The sequence below is a fragment of the Rhipicephalus sanguineus genome, chromosome 1 (genome assembly GCF_013339695.2).
Source record: "Rhipicephalus sanguineus isolate Rsan-2018 chromosome 1, BIME_Rsan_1.4, whole genome shotgun sequence".
Classification (NCBI taxonomy): domain Eukaryota; kingdom Metazoa; phylum Arthropoda; class Arachnida; order Ixodida; family Ixodidae; genus Rhipicephalus; species Rhipicephalus sanguineus.
Genome location: NC_051176.1, coordinates 184,198,056 through 184,217,794, shown reverse-complemented (window position 1 = coordinate 184,217,794; position 19,739 = coordinate 184,198,056). Strand labels below are relative to the sequence as shown.

At 45.8% G+C, this 19,739-nt stretch overlaps 1 protein-coding gene across 1 annotated transcript in view; it reads right to left on the bottom strand.

Moving 5' to 3' along the window:
- Positions 1–10,642: 10,642 nt before the first annotated feature.
- Positions 10,643–19,739, bottom strand: part of LOC119403626 (E3 ubiquitin-protein ligase MARCHF3-like) — a 52,849-nt gene continuing 43,752 nt past the window's right edge. Inside the window, exon 4 of the mRNA XM_049418158.1 lies at positions 10,643–11,143. Coding sequence (XP_049274115.1) covers positions 11,087–11,143 — 57 coding nt within the window. The 3' untranslated portion in view covers positions 10,643–11,086. The remainder of the gene's footprint in view (positions 11,144–19,739) is intronic.

Genomic DNA, 19,739 nt, shown 5'->3' with positions numbered 1-19,739 from the left:
GTTAACGGGCGCACGTTGTCCGTATCCGCAGGCTCCAAGAATATTCCGCCCTCCAAGCGTGACTTCGAGCACGGAGCCTGGCGTCAACGACACCGAAGATGCGCATGTTAGCTCGAACACAAAACTGCACGACAGGCAACTGACGCAATCCGCGACACCAACGCGACGCATTCCAAAAGACCGAGCAGACTGAGAGAGAAAGGCGACGCGCGGCGCCAGCCCGGCTGGCTCCGTCAGCGCGCGAGGCGAGACGCGCCAGAACGGCGCCGAACGGCAAACGCGCGATACGTATGGCGAATTCGCAATGCCCACGAACTATAGGTGGCGCGCCGTGCTTTTCAAGATGGCGCCAGGAGGAGGGTCAACCCGATTGTTAGCAATAGGAACAGATAGGACGTGCGGACGTACGGACCATGCCACTTTCACCGGATGAAGTTATGAGCTGCGCTGAAATGGATATGAGGCTGAAATACTTTCCCAAACCATGGAAAGTGCTAAGTCGATCGCCACCTAATTATTTACTGCTAAGTGAAAGGTTATATTTCAGCTCCGTTACCGTGCATAACGATGCTTTGCGAAATTCTGTGCGTGCTACATAAACCTGTATGAACTAGTATTGACGTATGAGCTGAACGGCACTCCGAGGTAGTACGTACCGAGCCTGCCTGACGGATTTGCCGCAGTAGTAGGCCGCCAGCGAGTAGCGCCATCGCTGCGGCGCGTGATGATGGCTTGCAAACATAAAAGTGTTCTGCGATAATACCCCTTCGTTACTTGCGCAGTCGGAAACGCGGAGTTACGTCTTCAACGGAACACAAGCATTTAACATGCCATTCAGTAGCGCTTGTGTCACAGCCATGCTGAGACTCTAGCCGTGTGTACTTCACTCGCATGTTGCAGGTTCGATCAGCACGATCGAAACATGAATATCGAAAAGAATGCACACGTGTGCTTTTCGCAACGTCGAAGAAGTTCGCCGAGAGGCGTGGATTGTGGCCGTGACTGCACGCTCCATCGCTCTAACCATTTCGTTTCGCTGGTCGAGCTCGAGCGTGTTGGCGGCATGCGGTGCTCCATAATATCCACAATAATTGTGATACATGCAATGCACAAGAGGAACTATGCTTTTATTTTGATCTCGCTCAAGGATATTATACATTAAATACAATCAAAGTGACTTACGAGTTACGAGCGTGAAAGAACATTAACGCACGAGGGGACGTGAAGTGCAACTCGCTCGTCGTGAGTTAGCAGCTGGTGGTTCATCGTCGCTATCACTCTCGGTGCTTTCACAGTCTTCTACGTCCAGTCAAAAATCCTCGTCGTCAAGATGGTTTCTTTCAACATCACTGCTGAAAGCAATCTGAAGAATTTCCTCCGCCGAACGACTTCGACCACTCCGCGTCACCACGTTTACAATTAGAGAGACGTCTGGGCGCGGAGAACGTTTTGCTCTCAGACCGGTCAACAAGCAAATCGCTTGCAGTGTGCTGCCACCTATCAACAAACGTACAAAAACAAGCGGCGCAGCGGTGGCTATGAAACCCAACACCACCAACACTGGCGAAGGACGGCGTGGATGGAAAGCGTTCGCTCCACGAAAGGCGTCGAGCAGACGCGTCCTCGAATGATTGAAACGTCGCTCGCACGATTCCTAACAGCGCTTTGCTGACAAAGGATAGAGGCCCTATTTTAATGTATCGCCAACTTGAGATCGCTCAGTTATACATGAGCACATCGCGAGGCCGCGCGTCCTCCCTCCCGCGTAGTGTTATGGGACTCATGCACTACAAGAAACACTGACCAATTATATATACAAGTAAAACAGGATGAGCTTCAACTGAATATGTCAGACGATAACATTTAACTTACCTACGTGGCTACAGTAAGCCTCGCGAAGCTGATAGTATGTGTACACTGTGGGCTAGCATTGAAAGCGCGAGTTGCCACGTATTTTCACGAAAACTTCGCTTCTCGCAAGAACGAATCAGATTTCTCGTGTCACGGAGGGCCCGGTTTGTTCACTGACGCAGGCAACATGCAAAGTCGTAGTGTTCCTTTCTTGCCAACGCGTTAACACTGAGGCTAGCACAGCCGAACAAGGGAGCGACTGCATAGTGCCGCCATTTTGTCGTCTACTAACGTTCCTCGAGAGGACGCTCCTCGATTCCGCTCGGTGGCGCGACAGTCTATGGGCATTGCGAATACGACGTCGCCTTCATCACGGAAGCCAATCGAAACGCGCTTCAGGAGAGTCCCGTGACTCCAGCTCGAAATGCTAACTCTCTTTCTCGTCATCTACCTTCCAAAAGGGGTCAAAAGGACACCCGAAGAGAGTCACGCGACCGTGACCCTCTTTTGACTTTTTTTTTCTTAGAGTGTACTTGCTGGGGAATATTCTAGTTTTTTCTCCACTGTAAGTCAACGCTCTTCCTATACAAATACTGGAACACCTTCTCTGCCCATCTACTCTCCTTCATATTCCTTAGCCTCTCTTCGAACCTCATTTTTCTCTGAGCTTCCCTCACCTCAAAATTTGTCCATCTCATATCGCCCTTTACAGTCTCGTTGGTCTTCTTCTCGTGAGCGCCCAACGCGAGGCATCTCACAGTCATTTGACTCACATCCAGTCCTGATTGCACCTCTGACTTTACGCACACCACTGAGTGCCCAAATGTAAGCCCAGGAACCATTACACCTTTCCACAGACCTCGGAGCACCTCGTACCTATTGTATCCCAATAACGCGTTGTGCTTCGTTATTGCGGCATTCCTCTTTTTCTTTGATGCGAGGCTTTTTTGCTGTACCTCCATGGATTTATCACTCTCATTTATACATACTCCTAAGTAGTTGTATTCCCTTACCCTCGGTATTTCTTGGCCCTGTATTGACACCGCCTGATCATCGGGATCACTGAATACGATCAATCCACATTTTGTTACACTAAGTCCTACTCCTAGAGCTTCACCTTCCCTTCCGGATATATCCGCCAGCCGCTGTACATAATATAGGCTGTCCGCAAATAAGACAATATCGTTAGCATAAAATAAACCTAGAAGCTTCTATTCAACCATCACGCCGGCCTGTTTGTGTGACAGATCATAGCCAATGTTGCTACCTTCTAGCATTTTTTCCGTCGTCACTGTGTAGAGCATGAATAACAGCTGGGACAACGGACATCCATGCCTCAGCCCCTTGCTAATATCAACTTCCTCTTTGCTACTTATTCTTTCCCATTCTACACACATTGCGTTTTCTCGGTATATCTCCCTCAAAAGAATGAAACAGTCGTCGTCTATGCCCGCTTCTTTCAATATATCCCATAAAATTTTCTCGTTAACGTTTTCATAAGTCCCAATGATGTCTAGAAAAGCCACGTGCAAGGGCCAGTTTTCTAATTGAGATATTTCTATATTTATATACACTGAGTAAGAACAAATAGGTTATAGTCTAACCGCCTGCCGATTCGAAATCCATCCCCGAAGTTCTTCCAAAATATCATTATGTTGTGCCCACATGTCTATTTTTAATTTTACTGCCCGCATAGCCAACCTGTATAGTACCGATGTAATGGTTAGCGCTCTACACGAGCGAATATTATCCTTCTCTCCCTTGCCTTTATAGATTAAGTTTATTCTACTTTTTCGCCAACTGTCCTGTATTCACCTGTCCTGTAAGCATTTTTCTACGGCTTTGAAGAGTGCTTCTTTAGTGTTATGTCCTAGTTCGTTAATGAGGCTGATGGGAACCCCATCTAAACCCGGAGAAGTGAGCTTAGGAATTGCCCCCCCCCCCCTTCAGCCTTCTTCCGGGTGAAATTATCAAATACTAGTTCTTCGTATGTTGCACTCTCCTTCAAACTTTTACTCAGTGGGGAAATCCCCTGGGCGATCTTTTTAAGCGAATCGGCTGTTACCTTTTCGGATGTAACTATAGCGCTTTGTACCCTTCCAAGTGATTTCCTGCTTCATCCACAATATGCTGTTGCATTCTGATAGACATCCTACCTACCGCTTTTAAGTGGCTCCGAAACAGCCTCAGCCCGGCCTTCTTTTTTTCGTGAATCTCTGTCACCCAGCGTTCACTTTCACCTTTATTTTTTGTTTCGAGCAATGTCTGTACAAAGCATCTTTTTTTTCTAAATATATTCCCCATATTTTTTTTTTTACTTCGTCCAGCGGCCACTGCTCCTTTTTTGCCTGTCTATGCTCCCGTGATGCTTCACGGCGCTTCTCGATCGCTTCCCGGATTTCCTTGTTTCACCAGCTTTTGGCTTCCTCTTTCCTATCCAGCAAATAGTTTTCTTTTCTTTCCTTATTTCTTTAGTCATTACATCTAACAGCTCACTATACCCCCAGTCATTGCCTGATGATTTGCTTGCTTCATCCTCGATTCTTGCAGCTATATTTGTTATTTGCTTGCCATTTAAATACGAGCTGCCAATCTAATTCTATGCTCTCATGTCCAGTTGTACATCCCATTTGTAATGTTATGCGCTTATGATCACTACCAAAGCTGCTAATCCCTTCCTCGTCTATTCTCATTTCTCTCATTTTGTCATAAATTCCTTCAGCCATGAGACAATAATCAATGTTCGATTGCCTGTTTCCCCCTTCCCACGTTTCCGACTCACCCCCCCCCCCCCCCTAGAAAAAAGAAAAGCATTCCTGGCGTAGGCAGTCACAATCGCCTTGAGTGCAGCCTGACAACAGAGCGAGAGGGGCGAGGAACAATAGCCCTCGTCGGGTGCTAGTCGTGGCATTGTGTGCTCCCGGCAAATATTCTGCGACGTCGAAGTTAATCGCTTTACTCATAGAACGTCACACAGGGCCCCTATATACGTCATTACAGTGGCGATGTCGCGATTTGCTGCCAACTCAGAAAGCACTCACGCTCACCTTAAAACCAAATTAAAATATATCTTAAAGGCAACGTTCGACGCTAATAATCGGTCAGAAGGGTTCACGTATACAGGACAATCAAACAACACAAACATCTTGAAGTTTCAATTTTGGTTCAGTGGCCGCTTGAGGGTGTAAGAGTTCACAATATGAAGGACAAAACGGCTAACAATCACAAACTAGCGTTACTTGAATGCAGTCTGAAGCAGGGAAAACTTCATGAAGCATACGCGTCAAGATTACAAGACAGTCCTTGCGAACGTGCATATAAACACGCATCTCCAGCATCAACTGGCAACCGCTTAATTAGCAGTTTTCGCGACCTTCACAACGCTGTACATTACTACCTTGATCATATAGGGACGATAAAATTAATAGCCTGCAAGTAGTTTTCATATTATCGAATAAATCAGAAAGCACGAGGGGTATCTTGTTACGTTAATAACAGCAGCTGTGTCGATTTTAACCCTTAAGTTCGCAGAAAGAGGAAAAAAAAAAAAAAGAGACTGCGAGTGAGTGGCTGTATGTTATTCAAACTTCAATTAAGTAAACATGAACACTAAACTCACGGAGTCTGGCGTTATACCTCGGTAAGTTGTCATCTTAAAAACCGGCACGTAACACAATATAAAAAACAGCTTAATTACTACAGTCGTCTTCATCCTCTCCGCAGGTAAGTGATATCGCACACGTTGCACGCTTGAAGCCTTACCACTCTCCAAGTGACGTTGACATCTAGGCGCGCCGAGATGGTGCTTCTACCACAGGGGATTATGCTACATGCATATTGCTAGTTTCGGACCGTGCGCGTGGGCGCCCAACAATGTGGACGACAAACTGTCTCCGCTCGAGCTCGGGGCTGAAGCGGTCAGCGCTTCAACCGCTGTTTTAAATATGACGTGTTTTTAATTTACAGAAGAGGCGTCTCGCCATTCACGTAACAATATTAATACATCGCCAATGTATGCGCGCGCATATTCAAGGCATTTGAAAGTTCTTTTAAAAGGGGTCTAGCAACACTTTTCCAAGTAATCATCGAATGACTTCAATAAAAGAGCTGATTGCCTCACGAATCGACTGCCGCAAAACTTTTTACAATCCGCCAAGTATGAGCGGAGTTGCAGAGATTTGTCCCATGCTTCAAGCGCTTTCTCTCTCCTTTCGTACCAGCGAGCGCGCTGAAAGCTACGCAGGGGAGACGGGGTGGGGGGGGGGGGGGAGGGGGATGACAAGGGGGCAAGAAGATGCGTCCGTTCGTCAGCGCGCGTCATGACCTGGAGCACATTTCCTTTTTCTTCGAACGCGCGGCTTAATTTCAGTGCGATTGCGAGCGCGCACGCGGGCACGTGGCGGCGTGCCGATGCAGCCGCGGTAACTATGCAGCTCACGATGCTCAAATCAGCCAATGGCCATGGACATTGGGCTTATGGCGTGGTCATTTGAGTTTATGGTATCATTTGTCGAGATAAAAGCGAGGGATTTCTAGCTTTCAGAATTAATTGTAAATTCCAGACCGCGTGCTGTGCTGTAATGATTGGCTCACATGCCCTTAGGAGCCTCGCCTGCCGATCAGCAGCGTTTTCTGACCATGCTGAAAAAATGTTGCAGGGCCCCTTCAGGGTCTGTTGAAACACCTCGTTAGCTGAGGAAATTCAAAATGGCAGACGTAAGAAGCGATAACGACAGAACAGAGCTGCAGAGGTGCATACTCAATAGGGGGCTTCGTCTAAGGGCATTTGGTGAAATCTCGAGTTGTCATCGAGACACGAGAAGTATTTCGCTTCAGCCAATTCATTCTCGATGGTCTGTCTGTACGATATGGGACAATGCTGCCGCATGATACACTGGTTCACAGCCCTCGGGTCCACGCAAACACGAAGCGAGACATCCTTCTTATGAACTAGAATCAGAGGACACACCAAATATGTTGGTTTGCCCACTTTGAGGATTATTAACGCGTGTTCCACAAGTGGCAGTTCTTGCGGAAGAAGTTCTTTTCAGCGCTATAGCAGGCTGGGTAACCGGAATGGAATTGTCTTGCAGAGCCATGTTGTTGGGCTGCTTAACGCAGCATGTTCCACAAAACAAGAATATGTAAACTGCGGCCCTTCATGGGCCCCGGAATTCACTGCGTCCATTGTCGTCGGTATGTGACCAAACTGTGGCCATGCGCTTAGGCTCGGGATGCCTTGACGCCCGTTTTTCACGATGAAAAACGGCACGGGTACAGCGCTATTGAAGCTAGTGAGACTTCTTGCAGTAGATGCGTTCACACCAAGAAACAGTTGGATGACATTACCACTGGTAATGCGACTTTTTTTCTTTTTTAGACTGATTAATAAATGAAGATGCTTTGTGCTTCAGAAATAAACAAACCCGGTTATTTATACGGTAGTCAGTAGGTTCTTCTGGATGGCTTGGTGATGCGCTTACGCTACAAAGACACTACAAAGTACATAGGACAATTGTTGAAGATAAGGAATCTTGACAAAACTAAATTGCAAGATATTTAAAAACCCATTTGTCAGCTCTCCCAATTGAAGACCCGTACCTGATAAATGGATCTCAGGCGGTCATAGAATGTCTGAAGAAAGACCGACCGATTACGTGCCTATAAGTGGATGTAAAACACATGTTCTGCAACATTCCGCAAGCACAAGCCGTTCAAGCCATCGAAGACAGCATCGATACACATGGCAGCACAAAGTTTATGAATGAATGTCTGGCTGGAGTGCAAGAATTTTTGGAACTGTTGCGGTTTTATCTGCAGTCATTATGCATAAAACACGACGGAGCTGTGTTTGTGCAACGAGAAGGAATTACAATAGGATCGCCTGTTCTGTGCAACCTGTTTATGGCAAAAGGCGACCATATTCTTAAGCAAAGATTGGAAGAATTAAGTGTCATAGCCTGTTTTCGATATGTTGACGATTTTCTATTATGTTTTGATGCTGGACGTCAGTTAGAAACAACTGCACAATATGTCTTGGGCGCCTTTCGTGATGTGTCTAAAGGGTTAGAATTCATGATAGAACTTCCAAGACAGAATGTTATAAAATTCCTCGACGTTGAAATGTACCTAAATCCCCGCCACACATGTTGGGCCGATGTGACGAAAGGTGACAAGAACCTTATGAGCTATCATAGCGGCCATTCAAAGCTCATCAAAAGAAGTGTTGCGCAGGCATCTCTTTCACAATCTATTAAAAAATCCTGCGACCACATGATTTCAAAGAGTTTGATTATACAGGTAGATAGATAAAAAGCTATCAGCTTTCCTGGTTTCATAATTGCGGCTATCACTGAAAAAATGCTTCGTAATATGTCTACAAAAAACAAAAAAGTAGGAACCGAAAAACAATGGCAAGGACCCGTGGTCATCCCCTATATCCACAAATATCGCATAGATTAAAAAAGATCGCCAAAAAACACGACTTGTCGGTTTCATTTTCAGCCCCTCAAAAATTGCTAGGGTTGTGTAAAAAAGTTAATAACACACAAGACACGCAAGAAGGAAAGATATCTAAAATTAGCCACAGACCAAGCTTCGTACAATGTGATGTAGCAGTTGTATACAGTTTGCCATTAACACGCGGAAAAAAATATATAGGGCAGACCTCAAGATGTATTAACACTAGGCTTAGAGAACACAGGTATAACTGTCAGCAGATTACCCATTCCGGGAATTTATCTGCTCACTGTAACAAATGCACATGCGTTCTAAAAAACTATTGTAAAGCGGATAAAAGACGACAGGGAGAGAAATTACACCATCTCCCGCTAAAGCGGACCATGAGCCGATGCGAAGCCGGAGCACTTGCACGATCGCGTTCCGTTGGCGTTCGTTGGGCATGCTACGACCTCGCGTCGTGGAACGCGAAGCGGGACGCTACGCGCGTCGTATCTTCCATCTAGTCTGGCCGTTAATTCTCACAGGGCGAGCGGGGAACGCGGTCGACAGGCGGGCGAGAGGGGGACAGCGTAGGAGAGGAGAGAGAAGGAGAGGGGACGCGCATGCGCTCGAGCTCATCGCGGCGCTGCGCAGGAGAGAATTTCGGCATGTCTAGCCCGCGTTTCAGAGGAAGAGTGGAAAGGGGGAGGGTAGAGGGGTATGGGAGAGGGGAAGGGGATAGGGGGAGTGGTGTGGGAGAGGGGAAGGGGAGAGGGGGAATGGTGAGGGGGAGTGGAGAGGAGGTGTGTAGGGAGGATATGCACACCACACCACCACCACCGCACACCACCACCACCACCACCACCGGATTGAGCTCCGCCTTAAGATACTTCGCATCTAATACTTTACGAAGCTGCTGTCATGGCATCTCTGGGCACCGAAACGTGCGTCAGTGAGCCATCGATAAAACTATCTCCTGCTGAAATCGAGTTCGTGGTGGACGTCACATGGGCGGGGTCAACTGTACTCTCTTTCCACGTGCTTTTGTGAACTTTTATTTATATGTGTACGCATGAATAATAAAAAAATGCCCCCACCTCCCCGAAGGGAATCGTGAGGAAATGCGAATGCATTTCTTGCACCGAGAGTACGCGGCGTAGTAATTTTAATGGCCTAAATTAATGACGAGACGAGGATTTCTACCGTAACCATTTATTTAGACATTCATCAGCACCTGTTTGTGTTGTCATTGTACCTGACGGCCATAATCTCAGCCTTGTGGTCGCTAAAGTGTACAGTCAAAGGGTCTTTGAGAAGTGAGGACTGCCGTTGCTGTCGAAGTTCTTCGCTGAAGGGCAGGTATTGCTTGAGGAACACGTCCACACCGCCCGCTCGGCGAGTGGCAACGGCGCGTGCGCACGCAGCAGCGTCGTACCGCCGAGCTCCCGCGATGTGAGCGCCCTCACACGCCAGAGCGCGCTCCTCGTCTCCACTCACTCTACGCTACTCCGCCCGCACCACCTGCTCCGGTTGCTGGGGCGAGGATAAGCGCGCGCGCCCGCAGCTGTTGCTATGGGAGAGGGAGTGAGAGCGGAGAGATAACACCTGCCGGCGCGCGGACACCTACAGACGCCTGACATGCGCCGACTAAGAAATGCATTCGCATTTAAAAAATCACGCCAACTCCTGCTTAAGGGGACCATGAGGCGATGCGAAGCAGCGTTTCGGCATATCGAGCCCGCGTTTTAGAGGGGCAGTGGAGAAGGGGAGGGCAGAGGAAGAGGGGGAGAGGGGGAAAAGGAGTGGAGAGGGGGAGTGGAGATAAGGTGTGTGGAGAAGGTTTGCGCATGCGCAGTAAGGGTGGTCACGCCGCACACCACCGGTTTGAACTCCGCCATAAGATGCTTATCTAAAAAAAAACCAGTTAAAGTTTGCGCTCTTCCTGTTAACACTGTGTCCTGTGTACTTTTTCGCGCCTTCCTACCATAAGCGCATCACCAAGCCAACATGAACCAACTAGCCCCTTTCGTCGCATTCTTCTGGATCACTTGACGTCTCTTTGTATTAGTGTCGTGGCATCCGCGATTAGTTCGTAGCGCGCAGCCGCAGCCAATCGCGTAGGCCACGTTACAACCGAACTTCTTGCATAGATTCCACAGCGTTGCACCTGACCTTTGGAACGGGGCATAGGTAGACCGCGCACGCGCAGACCTCGGCAGTACTTTTACACCGGCGTATTTCTCTGGTGAGCGGCTGCCTGTCCGGCGTTCCGAATTATTCTGGGAGCACATGTACAGGCTGTTTCACATTCAGGGGAAAACTCGAAGCACAGAGCAACGCGCTCCAAGTTTTCCAAGTTCCCCCCTAAGTGTGAAACAGCCTGTATGTCTGAGTGGGATGACTTCCTTTTCTACAAAAACACCGTAATATTCTAAGGCCAATTATTGGGAGGTTATCACGTAACTTTAATATTCAGCCAGAGGTTTCTGCTCATGTATTTTCCTCTCGCTGCTGCCTTACGTTCACCTGCATACCTAAGATGTAAAAACACGCAAGGAATGTGGCACAAGCATTCACAGCGCTTATTACAACGATATTTAATAAAATAGTGTTACAAGCAGAGAACTTTTACTGCTGAATAAATGCTGAATATGAACCTAACCGTTGAAGGTCTCGCACGTTATTTTTTTAGTATTCTTATGCCCATATAGCAAGAAGCGTCACGACGAATTACGGACACTTTCGTCAATGGGAGCTGGAACCTTCTCCGCCTCGAGGGACAGGACTGTCGGGGTTAAACCTGTAAACGGCGTGCGCGTCCAACCAGGTTTTCATTCCATCGTAGTAAATCCTGCAAAAAATGAATGTTTGATATGACAATGAAGAATGTTGCTAGACCTTTGGCACAGTGAGATTTTTTTCTTACACATGCGACGACGAAACGTCAAATTCTGACTTTAAATGAACCGTCGACACACATCATCGAAAGGTATAGCGCATCCAAGCGAGCACGAAGCAAAAGACACGCAACACACATATAAAGTGGTACACACGTCATCGTTTTTTATTTACTGCCGTCTTTTATTTACATGCCATCTCCATTTTGATGGACACGGCGTGCCTCGGCCTTAATCTGGGAATAGAAGCATTTTGCCTTCTATCTCCAATATTGCCTTTCACATCTTCTTGCTGGCGCAGCACGAACAGCCTTGGTGATGTTCTAAAGATAAGTCAGAGACCATGGTGTCAATCTACTATAACAGCAGCTATACAGCCGTCACTACGCCGTCCAAGTGGTGTGTTATTTTAAGTGTTAGCATCGTTGCAGTGGCTCAGAGGAACACAGAAAAATGTAGCTGATAGATAACGCTTTCACCTAACGGCGCCTGAGTGCGCAGTTTGAATCCAGGCGATTTTATATCCTGTTATAGTTGTTGTTGAGTACCATATAGTCGATAGCAAATCTTGGTGACACCATCAGTATATCTACACTGGTGAAGTCTATTTTAATGCGTAAGCGTTCTGTAGGGATGCTTCGCTCAGAGACCAGTGCGTCCGTCCGTTAGCGCGTTAAGGTGCATAATAATAATATCTGGGATTTAACGTCCCAAAACCACGATATGATTATGAGAGACGCCGTAATGAAGGGCTCCGGAAATTTCGACCACCTGGGGTGCTTTAACGTGCACCTAAATCTAAGTACACGGGCCTCAAACATTTTCGCCTCCATCGAAAATGCAGCCGCCGCGGCCGGGATTCGATCCCGCGACCTTCGGGTCAGCAGTCGAGCGCCATAACCACTAGACCACCGTGGCGGGGCCGCGTTAAGGTGCAAGCAAACACACGTTATCTTACGCAGCTATATGCGTAAACGTCGTATTAGTACAGAAAGAAAGCAGGAAAACGTATCTGCTGGAGCAAGTAAATATCCATCTCAAAGAGTCCGTAAATAAATATATAGCCCGTATTAAATAAAAAGTAGTCCGTATTCGCAAAACCTTGTTATGCTACAAATATTCGCGGGAGAATATTACAGCTAATCTCGATGCGGGAAATGTCATTAGTGAATCCTGAGGAACAGTGAGGAAAAGCGCTTATGAAAGAGGAGTATCCTGAATTCGGCTCCAGTGCGTCAATCATGTGGATATCAGCCTTGAGGCTAACATGTTTGTGTTTCATAACCTTTGAGCGTTCATTCACTGCTCTCTTTTTCAGTACTCTTCTTGGCCGAATTTCACTGGTAGAGCTGTCTGCTTAGCTCGGTCTCGCGCTGCTAATCTCGAGGACGCGGGTTCGATTCCCGGCCATGACGGACGCTTTTCGACGGAAGCGAAATGCAAGAATACAGATGCGCTTACAATTAGGAGCACGTTGAAGAACCCCAGGTGGTCAAAATTAATCCGGACTCCCCATTACAGCCTGCCTCCTAATCATACGGTGATTTCGGCACGTCAAGCGCTAAAGAAATATTGCATAAAATAAAAGCCGCTAAAGAAATATTGCAGGCTTGGAACATCGAGGAATAGGACATATGGCGCATGGGATCCGTGTTAGAGTTGATAAAAGTCGATACATGGACCCACGAACCTGACCATGGAACTGTGTTGTTATCGTGTTCTTCGTTTCCTACCCTGCTCTTTCTGGTTTTTGTCGTAGATTTAAACTGAGCAGTAGCGCATGCTCATTTGACTGCAGCCAATATACAGGCTGTTGCCAATTTGCACTGCGCCGTCCATGTCTGCCCTTTAACTAAAAACAAGAGCAAACAATGACCCCCCCCCCCCCCCAACCTTTATACCTTCCTCAACTTCATGATCTATTGGCTTCGTTAGCCTGTGTCTAACGTGGCCCTCGTTTCGTACATCTTGTAATTAGTTTACTGATCGCAGCTCAGCGCATTACAGGACGAACGAACACCAACTAGCTAGATTTCTCGTTTTACTTTTGCTGTGCTGTCGTCGTCGTCGCCGTTTTCCTTATCTGCCTTCATGACGGGCACTGCAGGACAAAGGACACTTGCAATGTTCTCTTCAGGACCACGACCTTTCCTAACGCAACGCAATACGGGCTAAGAATTTTCTGATGTTATTCGACAAGGACCAGCCACATTAAGCCGAATTTGCTTTGCGAATAGTAACTTCATTCGAAGCAAGTCTGCTATTAGACTTTTGCGTCGCCGAGAGCTCTTCCAGTCCAGCAAGGACAATAGATGTTAGCTGAATTCGAAATGCTCAAATTTCGCCGTTCCCTTAATAAGGAGAGCGCTCAATCTGCGTGAGAAGCGAGTTTTTCTTTCTTGATTTGCTATAATCGGTACCCAAGGCATACTGACGCCTTTGGGATGTACATACGTAATAACGTCTATAATAATCCTTCTGACTGGGGCAGCATGTTGGATCCCCCATGTGTCGAGGGAATTCGTGATAAAGTGGTGCACAAGCGCAGACACTGTGAAGCACGCAACCATTTCGCTGTTCAGAAAAGTATTGACAAGTAACTGTGGCAAGCGTCGCTCAAAAGGCAAAGTTGGAAAATTATTACCTTTTATAAAACAAAAAACTTAAAATGAAGTAATGAAGAAAACAGAACACCCACGAGTACCCACGAATTTAATGCACATTGTGTCATGTTTTGTCACTGGCCACCTTAATGCAATAATTGCCTTGAAACTGGACGAAAACCGACATTCAATACGTTTGTTGTTTATTGCATGTATTGATGCTATTTTCTTTTGTGCCAGTATAATGGTACATCCGCAAAATTGAAGAAGCCAGGCTCTAAGATACAAACAAATGAAGCAAATACAATAAAAACAATGCTATAGTTTGGCATATAGAGCATGGTTAATTCGGCATCATTTTTTTTGTCAACGTTCGGTGCTAAAGAACGTGTTCTCGCCGCAGCTGCCAATAACCACTACTGTATGTTGAAGACAAGTCATAGAAGCTTCAGCAGACAAAGCTATAAAACTTTGAGCACTCAATCAACTTCTACAATGATTTTGTTTCGAAACCCTAGATCATGTACTTCATCAAACTTTGAAAGTATGTGCACCAACAATGTTTTTGTTTTTTGTCGCAAAGCTCTGCTGGAAAAAAAACAGCGACATAAGTAGCTATTAGCCTTGGTTATACAAGATGAAATTGGAGATTACACGAAGACAGGCGTGTATGGGACACGTTGCGTGAAATGGTCCATGAGCGCTACGGAAACTGAAATAAAACTGCTCAGGGGACGGAACACAAGTAGAAGTAGACAGGACTCTGCGCTCGTCCAGTCTACTTCTCCTATACATGTGTTCCGCCCCTGCGCAGTTTGATCACAGTTTGAATGTGGTACTAACTAGCCCCCCAACGCACTTTCGATGAGTGACAGACTAGCTCATTCACGTTGCGGTAGTGTCACTAAAAGGCCTCCAAAAGAGTACGCTCTTTCTTCTTAATTGAAAATACATTCCTCTAAGATGGCACCGCATGCAATCACCGTAGGTGAGCCCTGTTGATAGCTGGGCTATAACATGAGAAATATTTCGTTACAGTCAAACCAGGCACCGCAGGTCGTCGGCTTTCCACTACCGGCTGGGTGGGCTCTTTAGATACGTGGATAAAATGGTCGCTGACATGCTAGCGAAGCACAGTGCTCAGCAGTGGAAACGCGAAAATCGGCCCGCATGAGGGCCAGTACTTTTCTGTCCCACCGGTTAACGCTGGGTGATCGCCTTGGAGTCGAATGTTTCACATATCAGAACAGAGGTTCTCACTTTAAGTGCGTACCACAATAACCATGCCCGATGTCGGTGGCCCAAAAAAAGAAAAGAAAAGAGACGATCACAGTTTCGCCGCAAGGCTGTAGTAACGAATGCGATAGCGAGAAAATGGAATGTCATACGGAGAAAGGCTGGCAGCTCACTCCTTTAGCAAACACGGCCGCTGCAGCGAGTGAAGTGACCTACGTGCAGGCTGTGGCTTCAACGCAAACTTTGCGATGAAAGCACAACACGTAGAAAGCGATGAGCCACATGTTGAACCCCCCCCCCCCCAAGAAGTAAGCGCGCGAGCACAGCCTACCACGCCCTGTATGTCCAAGAAGTACGGAGCCGAAGGCGCGCAGCCCCACTTCGGCGAAAGACGGGCAGGGTGGCGCCCTTTAGAGCACGCCCTTTGGCCATCTGCGTCATCTCGCAGGTGATAGTGAACAAGCCTCTGTCACGCTAAAACACCTCAAAGGTCTGCGTGCCACTAACGATAAATGGTACATATAAAGCGCTAGCCCTTACAGGATGTATGCCTGCAGGATGTATGCTGGAGGACGTATGCCTGTGTGGCAGAGTGGCTTTACGCGTCGCGGCGCGGAGCGGGGTGTCGCATATTCGAATCACCGGTCACGTGCATTAGGAAAATTTCTCTTCTGAACTATTTTTCTTTGTGGAGAATATATATATATATATATATATATATATATATATATATATATATATATATATATATATATATATATATATATATATATATATATATATATATATATATCAGGGCTGGGCAGTATCGCGATACAAGAGTATCGCGATAGTATTTCAGAGATACTTTTGAGTATCTGTATTTCTGTATAGAGATACATTTGAAAAATGTATTTGTATCTAAGTAGTGAAATACATTTACGATGTATCGCCTGTATCGTGATACTATGCAGGACGCGGGTATTTCGTTACATTGTTTTTCAATGGGGGAATGGCGTTTTTTTTTTCTTTTTTGCGCCAAGACAAGCAAAGGCGCGCCGCCGGTCGCCGACAGATAGGGCGGCGATGGTTTCCCCTCAGGCACAGAATGGTCCATGTGGTAAAGCGCGCGACGCCGCAGACGGCACAATCGCGGGGGCAGTGTTGTCGGTCTCTGCCGACGAAAGTCGCTGTCTCTCAAGGTCAGTGCAGCACGCCTAATTTTTTTCGGGTGGCAAGCCATTACTTCGCGACCACCCGCGCGGATACCGCCTTGGAACAGGCTTTGCAATGCTTCGCGTGCGTTCAGTTCTCAAAGCGGCGGCACTTCCAAAAGCAGTTCCCGTAGTCGCGGCGGAAGTGACTTGAAGATGGCTATCTTTGACGCGCTTTCAGCCACCTCTCCAATGTCAGGGTGCGTTCCTAATTGATCACATGTGTGAAACGGTCTTTTGTGGTAGCAGGCTCCCCCACCGCCGGAGCCGACTTCGCCTGTTGCGGCTTTCTGAAATGGGTGCTGGTAGCGTCGCTGGTGGTGAAAGCTTCATTGAAGCCGACAGGGTCAGACGGCTGAGGATTCCGAAGATGGGGACCGACTTCGGATTCTGAACAGTCAGAACAACCCAAGTGAGGGCGGAAGTGTTTCGGTATCTAGATGACCCGAGAAGAGATATCGCCACGCTGCAGGGCAATACGGCTATGAACGCGATATTTATTCACTATAACACGAATTCGTGCTCGCCTTCAGCGGTAGACAGACTTTTTTTCTTTCGTTAGTCTTGTGCTGAGGCTGAACCGACGCTGTCTAGAAGACAGCCTATTTGAGAAGCCTACACAGCAGCCTTCTCAGCAAAGCAGATCTTCAAAATAAATGTGTGCTTTTTCTCAATCCACTGGTGTTCATTAGGGATTCGAGTGATTTGCTTAAAGTGTGCTATGTCTAGCATAGCTTAGTTTGTTCGCCAAGTATGTCGATTTCGGTGTCCAATCCTTGTTACTGTTGCTGTGAAATAGTGTATTTTTATTGCAATTGATACTTGTAATTATGTCATTATTACTAATTATGTACTTTGTCCACCCCCTCCCCTGCAATGTCTTAATGGCGCTGAGGGTACTGTAATAAATAAATAAATGAACTGAACGTTTTGATGCGCTGTATCTTTAATTACAACATTATGCTGCACTAATAAGTGTCTTTGCGTAGTATGAGCATCCTTGAAATAAAAAAAGTATTCCAGTATCTGTATCGCTGTAACTGTACTCCGGAATACTTTTTTCGTCTTATTGCAAAAGTATCTCCGAAATATCCCGTTACGTTAAAGGCAAATGTATCTCCGTATCTGTATTTTAGGCTTCCAGTTCATGTATTTCGATATCTGTATTCCGGAATACTCTTCTGAGTATCTCTGCCCAGCCCTGATATATATATATATATATATATATATATATATATATATATATATATATATATATATATATATATATATATATATATATATATATAAAAACAATGAAGTGCTAACAAAGGACCCGCAAGTAAAAGTTCAAAAAAATCAAGCACGCAGGAAAAATTGTTCTGTAAAGGACTGACGTTTCGGCCGCGGGACCGGCCTTCGTCGGAGGCCGGTCCCGCGGCCGAAACGTCAGTCCTTTACAGAACAATTTTTCCTACGTGCTTGACTTTTTGAACTATATATATATATATATATATATATATATATATATATATATATATATATATATATATATATATATATATATATATATATATATATACGCCGACGACAATAGTCTGTATAATGGCTATCGCAATAAAAGTGCCGGCCCCCATACAGGCAAACTACGAAGTTTCCATTGCCGATCACTGTACATCGATGTCGGGCACCAAAGAAGCGAAAGACAGCCGTCTGTATACCTCACGTTCTCAATTCAAGGGAAAAAAAATACACAGGTTGTCACGTTTCAGCTTGAGTATCGGCAAGAAAGAGGTAGTTTTTTTATCCGAGTTATTCTTAATAGACAGCATTCTCAAGCTAAGGAGAGCACCTCGAAGTACATTGCATTATACACTGACAGACATGTGGAAATCACGCGCAAGCCGAGCCCTGCCATTCGATTCGCCACTCGCAACCAGCGTTCACATATAACTTTTCTTTTTGACTTAATTCAATTAGTAGACCTTTATTTTTTTATTGATTTTTTCGGCATTGTGTTCCTGCTTTCTTTCCTTTTTTCACGCTTCCATGACATTATCATCTGCAAGAATACAACAGCTTTAGGCGTCTTTGTTTGCGTCTGTGTTTGCGTATTTTTTTGTGTACGTATTCGTTGCTCTTTTGTGCGCTGCCTATTCGAAAGTACAGCAGATGGTTGAAGCTTGTCGCCCCTATATATTATTGAAAACATAGACTATCGCTTTTGATAATGGTCTATTATGCATGCTCGCATCAGCGGAGGTATAAAATAACATGCATTCATCGAATAAACCTCGAAAAAATTTTTTCACTCTTGTCTCTCTTGACACGTCCTTTTGTTCAGTTATACACATAGTCACAAGATTGGATGAACAGGGCAGATTAAAGAAGAAATCTATTATTCATACCCAATGGCGGAGTTTTATGCGCAGTAAAAAAAAAAAGGCGAACCACCCACGACAAACTTCAGTGGAAGTTAGAACATGCAAAAAAACGTTTCTACAGCCGCTTCCTTAATGAAAAATTTTCTGGGAAACGCACAGCTTCCTCCGGGGCTGTTTTCAGTTTTCTCAGCATAAATGATGACAGCTTGGGGACATTACATATATATATATATATATATATATATATATATATATATATATATATATATATATATATATATATATATATATATATATCAAGCCAAACATGGTTTCATGCGGGCAGATCGACTATTTAATCGCTTTGAGTATCAGCAAAATTCACAACAAACCCATGGCAGCGAGTGAAAGAAGGGATACGCTTCAGCAGTCCGTTGGAAATAACGAGAAAAAATGTCTCTGTTATTCCTAGGTGTAGTGCGATATCTTGTACCGGTTGCAAGAAACAAACTTAGGTAGATGTGTATGTGCTTCTCCCGCTACTCCATAATACGCGCTAGAAAAAAAAAAGGTAGAACACCCGAAGGTTTTTGTTCCATAGGCCGAACGCATTATTGATGGATCCATATGCTTCTAAGACGAAAAAGGAGGACGTGCCGAGCACTGTTTGTTTTTATCTTTTAGCCATGAAGAAATTTCAATCGAAATCCAATCAGAAGGGCTTGAACCGCTGCCTCGTGGTGCTTCCCTTGGCGCCACGAATAAAACAACAGCGGCAACACCCGTGCAAGACGATCCGGGGAGCGGTGCCTGAGAAAGATTCAAGCTTTCCAATACTTTCTCTCAGACAGGAGGCAGGCCCGATAAAAAAACGAAGATGGAGAAGACGAGGGGAGTTCATCGCCAAAGCTCGTATCTGAGATGGCATCACGCAGTGCGCATTGATCAAGCCTGATTAGTGGGGCGTCCTACGCGCTCCGCTTGCAGCGAGCCCGGTCGATGGTCCCACCCGTGTCGTTCCTTATAAAACCGCGGTGAGGAATTAGCGCCAAGCAACGTTGAATCTGCGAATCTCGGGTGCTATTTGAGGTCGGCCAGCGCCCTGGGTGTTCGCGGTAAGCCCGTATATATATATATATATATATATATATATATATATATATATATATATATATA